At 39.5% G+C, this 7,315-nt stretch overlaps 1 protein-coding gene across 1 annotated transcript in view; it reads right to left on the reverse strand.

Moving 5' to 3' along the window:
* The window catches only part of DOCK3 (dedicator of cytokinesis 3), a 590,333-nt gene that overhangs the window by 60,529 nt on the left and 522,489 nt on the right, over window positions 1-7,315 (reverse strand). Inside the window, exons 39-40 of the mRNA XM_025213329.1 lie at window positions 3,666-3,752; window positions 2,082-2,186 (exon numbers count right to left, since the gene is read on the reverse strand). Of these exons, the coding sequence (XP_025069114.1) occupies window positions 2,082-2,186; window positions 3,666-3,752 (192 nt within the window). The remainder of the gene's footprint in view (window positions 1-2,081; window positions 2,187-3,665; window positions 3,753-7,315) is intronic.

The following is a 7,315-nucleotide window of genomic DNA, read 5'->3' on the forward strand; positions in this document are numbered from 1 at the left end:
TTTATTGAGATTGGTACACTATTAATCAGCTATCAGAAACACTGCTATGGAATATAATTACAGAATTAATGGAGATTATAATTATGTACACTCTGTTTGCCATTAATGTCACCAGCAGCAATACCCACGCTGAATTATAGAATGTAACCAAGAATAATTGTTGTGCAATGAAAAATCATGAATACTGTTATACATACATACTATCCAACCACAAGCTACAGGTCCATGATTGAAGGACAGGTGGTGTTATCTTATGGAGCTTTATATCCTAGGCATGCTGTCTCTGCTATGCTGACTAGGTTATTGTTCATTTCCTGAAATATTCCTTGCCAGTTGTAAAATGGGACACTGAGGTAATTTTCTCTGAAGATCTCCATAAAAGGGTTGGCAATTTTGCATTTTGTTGCTATCCTTTTGAATGTTGCTAGGTTTTTCTATATGGTCCTTGAGTCTGAGAAATCATGTTTGTCATGTAAGATTTTCTACATGACACCCGTTAAATGCTTGTCATTATTGATCATCTTTTTGTTTCAGTAGTGTAACATTTGTAATCTCTTCTGATTTTTTCACCCACTCCTACTCATCTTCCACAACAAATTCAAACTCAATAAAGATCTTGCACAGTTTAGCTTAAATTTACAACTCCCATTTTTCTGCCTCCTTTAAGCTCCTTTTTCTCATTCAAAATGCATGCCTGGCAACCATTTTGTTTCCCTCCTCATATCTCATCTCTCTCTCTTGTTCTATGCCACTTTTCAGCAGTTCATGCCTTTGTTTCTGACCAATTCATACCTGCCTTCTCGCCTTCAATCTCTCCATAAAATACATTTCTTATAAAAGACCTATAAACCACAATTTCAATTCTTGTACAAACTTCTCCCAAAGTATCTGCACCTTAAAAATGTGAAACCTACAAAACGTGTATATTGCTAACCAAAGGAACTCTGCACTCTTACTGTAATAAGACTTTGCCCTCCTCTTCTCCTATGCTTCTTGCCATCTCTTACTATACTTTCCCTTTAACAGAACCTGAATGCTTGTCACAAGCTAGCTTGTCAACACAGTTGGATAGGGCTGTATCTACTCAAAACTTTTCACACAAATTCCATACATCTGAACCAGTAATACAATCAGTATGGACAAGCCTACAGAGCTCCACCCCACTTTTAGGGTTGTTTCTCTATTAGAATAAGGAGTTAAACCTGTTTCTTAAAAATCAACATTAAACTCAAATGACCTATGTACACCAGCAAACAATCAGGCTCAATGCCTTTTCAAGTAGAAAAGAAGCAATATTAGTGAATTATTATACCTGTGATTGAATATCTCTGAAAATTCTAATGTGCAGGTAAACGAAAGTCCATCAGCCCAGTACTAGGCTCTGTATCCTATTCAACGCTTTTGTAAGTTTGATGTGATATGAAGTGGTGGAAGTCTGTAAGTACACAGGGCTGAGTAGCTGCAACCGTGTGTTGTGATTAGTGAAGAAGTTAAGCTGAATCTAACAGGTTTTCAAAGGCACACATTTGCATATATCAGGCTTCCGATATGGGTTTGTAACTCTATGAACTTGAAAATCTGTTTTCACCAAGAACTATTCCCAATGGTCCAACTTCTTGAATTTACCCTGCAAGTTGGCTTTACAGAAGCAGATGTAACAAGCTATCTGTTTCTTTGCTGTAGGTACAAAACTGACATGCCAAACTGCACACCTCACAGCACTCAGCATGTAATATGGTCACCTTCCCATCTGGGTTTAAAAATTTTCCATGCCTGTTTATTTTTAGTCTCTTTGCGTGCAAACCACAAACCAGCTTCAAGTGTCCCAAACGTTAGGTGCTGATGCAGCTATCCTTGACTATTCCTGAGAGTTACAAACAACATGAAATATTAAAGTACACAGCCCTAGGGCAGCAGAGAACCCAGTGGAAATGACACAAAATGCCTGCCAGTTGGATTAATCAGTGTTCTTTTTCAAGCAAGTCTCATTTTTAACATTCATCAGAAGAATTGATGCCACAACATTCCTCTCCCCCACAAAATCAGGTTGCTATGTTGCACTTTGTATTAAACTAGCTTACCCGCAGGAAGAAGGGGAATTTCCGACCATAAAAACCAACTCTGAAAAATTCAGGTTCCAAGCGCTGCTGTTCCATGATGTTATCAAAATACGTAGCTTCCATTTTCTGTGGATAGAAAAGGGGAGAAAGATGAGATTTCTTGCTACACTTGCAGGATCTTGTGAGCAATATGAGATTTCTTGCTACACTTGCAGGATCTTAAACCACAATAGTATCTCTTTTTAATATTTTGCATTAATATAGTACTTTTCATGAAAGGATTGTAAAGCACTTTATAGTATTTGAAAAATTAAACAAAATCTTAGTGAAATATTTAATTTTAATCATGCCCATTTTGCATTTTGGGAGACAAAAACAGAGAGAATCCTATTTTTCCCCAATGAAAGAAAATTTACTTGTACAATCTGAATACATAACTGCAGTTAATTACTGTTAACCTTGAGGTTTGAACCTAGGTCTCTTGACTCCCATTTCCCTGATCTAACCAGATTCTCTCCAAAAAGTGTAGCTTCTGCAGCACCTTCTGGCCAAAATATCATATCACCTCCACTGTCTGCAGCAGGTAACTTAGGTCAAGAAAAGACTGAAGTGGAGTTGGACTAGACCATTTGAAGTTTTGGACATGCAGAAGTATAACAGGGATGAAAAATGGTTTGGAGGAAGGAAAGAGAGCTTTACAGCCTCCTCTTCTATTTCCCACCTGTCAGTACTGTGACAATAAAGCTGACATGTACGTCAACAGCAGGCTTTCAGGATCATTGTGCACAAGGCAGCTTTGGCTAAGCCACAGAACTCTGAGTTAAGATGCTGGTTTTGGTTCCTGAATACCGTATTTTCTTGCATATAACATACCTCAGAATATAACACATCCTATTTTGGAAGACTTCAAGAAGAAAAAAAATGTTACCTTGGAGTACAGGTAAGAACCTTAGGTCTGGGGTCTCCAGAGCTCATGTGCTGGGGCTGGGAGGCTGCACACCAGGGTCTGGTCAGGCTCTAGAGCTGCCTGAGACCAGGCGCCGTGTCCAGGGCTGCATGTTGGCTCTAGAGCTGCATGGTGGGTCTAACCTGGTATGTGGCTCCAGAGCCAGTGTCTGGGGTTGGACCTAGCACGCTGGGTCCAGGGCCATGTCCTGGGTCAAACCCAGAGCTGTGATGATTAATGCTGCCAGAGCTCTACACATCTGCTCCACCATGAAATTTTTCAATGTGTGGGGAGCCCTTTTCCTCGCACATAATGTGCATCCCAATTTTCCCTAGCTGGTTCTTGGAGGAAAGGTATAGGTATATGCGAGGATATATGGTATATTAACCTTTCTAAAAAAGGAGGCATAACCATTAGGTCTCAAAAAAAAAAAAAAGACTGGAAAAAAATTGACTCAGTTGGGAACATGCATCAGAGGTCATGTACCCTTTGATGCCAGCACAACTGCTATGTCTGTCTCTACTCTCAGAAAGGAGTACGGTTAGTTGGGAGAAAAGTAGTATCTTGGGGATTTTAAATTCAGAATCCTTTGACAATGCAGCAGTATTGACTAGGGAAAGGATAAAGAGCTTAGAGGGAAAGGGGCTGATTTCACTTACCCGAATCCAGCTGAGGCTCTGATAATCATAAAGGTTTTCATACTGAATGGCTAGCTCTCTGCACAAGGGGATTCCAAACTCCCAGCTCTGCAAAAGTAAACCAGACTCAGAAATAGTAGAATTCTCATCCCCAACTAAAGCACTTAATATTTAAGAAAAGGAAAATACATTAGTATTCATTAGAGATTAAACCAAAGAGCAAAGAAACCTAAAATGCAGTGCCATGGGATCTTGACTTAGGATTCATATGGACATCTACTCAAGATATTCAAATCAGAGACAGAAACTTTGTGATGTACATTATCAACTTGGTGCTAATAGAAACCTATGTAGTCAGGGGTTTTATATCACTTTTCTTGATAAAAAATTAATCAGATTGGGTAACTGGAATTATGGAATCATACACATATAGGGCTGGGAAGGACTTCATAATATCGCTGAAGCAGGATCAAGTATATCTAGCCAAAGAGAGACACAATACTTACCAGATATGCAAGAAAACCTCTACATAGCTACTCTGCTCTCTTGAAAAAAATTCCATGGAATAAAGAATATAACTCAATCCTGCAACTATCTGACTCCTCCCGTCCTTATCATGACCTCCCATTGTAGCAATTTGAGATAGTTATTATAGAGTATAAATGATGAATAACAATTGCTTTGTAAGACTATAGTTTGCATGTACGGATGAGTGAGTGTGAAGCAAATGGAAAATATTGAAAGAATGATGTGCAGACAAACAGGTTACCAAAAGACGAAAGAATTCCAAGGATAGGCTGAAGATACAGCTTGTAACAGACACAGCAAGAAGAAAAGAGATAACCAGGAGGCTCTGAGATATGCCAGATGCTCTGAAGGACAACACTCAGAATGTTGCCGAGTAAACTCATCTGTTTGCCGGAGTGGAAAATTACTGGGGTTCAAACAAAGAAGGCACCAAGTCAAGAAAGGTAGAACTGGTCACTCAATACCAATTTGATACCCCCTATAAAGAGGAGAGACTTAGCAGCAGGAGGTTGGGTAACACCACATACTTCACTGGGGCACAGACACATGTCTGCATGAGGCCCCGCTCCTCCTCTTGTAGTCTTAGGCTGGCCACCTAGTGTAGTGCTGAGCAACGGACTTTGGTAACTACAACATCTGAAGAGCAAGTGTGTGTGAATGAATGAGCACTGTTTTTGAATATTCTAATCAATAAACACGGCATCTTGCCGTATCCCCCTCATAAAGTCTTGCTTGTCATTTCAAGCAATTGGTAAATTGTGTAACACCATGACTGCTACTTTCCAGTGAAGCACTGAACTTGTCAACCAATGGGAATGAGTCTTGAATGCAGGGAGAATTTTCACAGGAATTACAGTGATATTACTGAACTTATTTCCAAAAAAGATGAATGATTCCTAACCTTAGTACATTCAGAATTTAATTCAAAATACATTTCTTTCATTTAAATTTCCTTAACTAAGATGTTTACATAATATACAAGCTTTCTCTTAGACATAAATTTTACTGACTTCAAATTCTCACTCCCACTGGTATGTATTAAGAAAGGGGAAGAAAGAGAGAGAAGACTGCTTTCTTATTTTTTAAACTGTTGGGAAAAGCCAGGAGGATAAAAGCTTTGTATGCTGATAGTCTTTCTTGTGTATTTATGCCATAAGTCTTTTGGGAGAAGGTTGTTTCTTACTATGTTTACGCACACAGCCTAGTACAATAGGGCCCCAATCTTGCTTGGAGTCTGTTGTGCTACTGGACTAATGACAGCAATAGATAGATATTTCAACTGTATACAGGAGAATACTATACTGAGAGCAATATCAGTATAAACATGAACATCAGAATCTGATCCTAAGATTGTATAGTAACTAGAAAATTAATAGTAATGAGTGCAGATAAGATTTTCATTCACTTTCATTAAAAAAAGAATCTCTACACTACTTGATGCAGGATATTATGGCTTTCTTTATCAGTTTCCTTTATGTTTCCCCTGCATTTTCTGCTCTCCTACGCTTAACAACTGTGGATTTTTTAATAGCATAACAAGGCTGATTCTCCAAACAGGACTACAGAAATGGAATTTCATATCCCTTCAGGTTGTTGGGGGCCTGTAACCTGGCTAATGGCCTAAATTGTGGGAAGGCACTCCTCTACTCTCCTCTTCCTGCTGCTTTTCAGCTTTACATAGAATTTATGCACTATATGCAGGGTGAAATCTTGAACGACATATGCATAAGCAGAATAAAATATGGCTGGGACTTGGATACATAAGCAGGCAAAGCAGAATTTTGCCCTTGCTGTTTAAGATAAAGAAGACATACATCCATAGACAAGCCTGAATATATCCACATGGAAGAAAACTAGGAGCATAGTAATAATAAAAGAACCAGCAGTAATGTTGATATGTTGTCTCAGACAATTTACAGTACATCTAGCATACTGATCTTTAACCCGATATGAAATATCCCATTTTGACATCATTTTAAACTTCTTTATATGTTCTCAGAACACTTGTTGCTTAATTAGGTAGCTTCAGATATGAGCAAAGTTAATCATTTGATGCATATTTGAGATATAGTCTATTAAATCCTGAAAATAGGTAAAGCTGTACAGAGGGGGAATTAATCAATATTACTAAATGCCAAGAAGATTTTGAACATTAAGCACATCCTTGTTAAATTAACACATTCTTTGTCAACATGGCACGCCCCTTCCCCAAACAAGCAGAAGATAGCTTTTCCCTTTTTAAGAGAACTAGGGTATATGTCTTTGCCAAAGCACAGGTCCTGCATCAACTGTGACCAGGAAGGAACAAACTGCAATGTTAACCCCATGCTCTGCATGGGATTACTGTATCTGTGTTTATTGTCACTGTTCTTACTGGTTAAAGAACAAAACCTTAAACACTCAGAGAATTCCATCAGTCTTTCTATAAGGTTCTAAGACCTAGGAATTAGGCCTGTGTGAAGTGGCAAGTATTCGATTCAGATTCAGATTAGGCCGATTTGGAGGGACAGTGATTTGATTCGAATCATTGGCCCGATTCGATTCGGCCAATTCAGATCCGAAGATTCGGCACCGATTCGGAGATTCGGCCATAGACTACACAGGCATAAGTCCTCGAGGATGTTGGACAGAGCTGCCTCCAGCTGGTAAGTGTGTTGTAGTGGGCGCAGTAGGGAGGGAAGAGATGTGGAGGGGGGCTCAGATCAACACCCCCACAGCAAGGGAGGGATTGGGGATGGGACAAGCTGCTCAGCTGGGGTAGGGAGCCGCGGGACTTGCAGAGGGGGGCTCCCTCCACTGCACGCTGCCGCATGCCACCAGTCCACGAGGGCATGGGAGTAGATGTGTGCCCTCGAATCTCTTATATTCCACTGACATTCACATTAAATCTTGCAGCCCAGAACCAGCCAAATCTTTAAATGAATCATAACATGTAAATAGCAATTTTTAGAGTCTTTTACAAAATTAAAAAGGCATTTTTAGATGCAGAGGAACTGGCCTTCACAAAGTTCTCAATCACTCCAGCTGATTCAGGAGATGTTTTGAAGACACAAAAATCTGTTGGCCTCTTTCCTGCAGGCTTCCTAAACTACTCGTGAGTTTTATGCATAGCCTCCTTCATGCCTTTGTTCAACTACTCTTTC

The sequence above is a fragment of the Alligator sinensis genome, unplaced genomic scaffold (genome assembly GCF_000455745.1).
Source record: "Alligator sinensis unplaced genomic scaffold, ASM45574v1 scaffold630_1, whole genome shotgun sequence".
In the NCBI taxonomy this organism is placed as follows: Eukaryota; Metazoa; Chordata; order Crocodylia; family Alligatoridae; genus Alligator; species Alligator sinensis.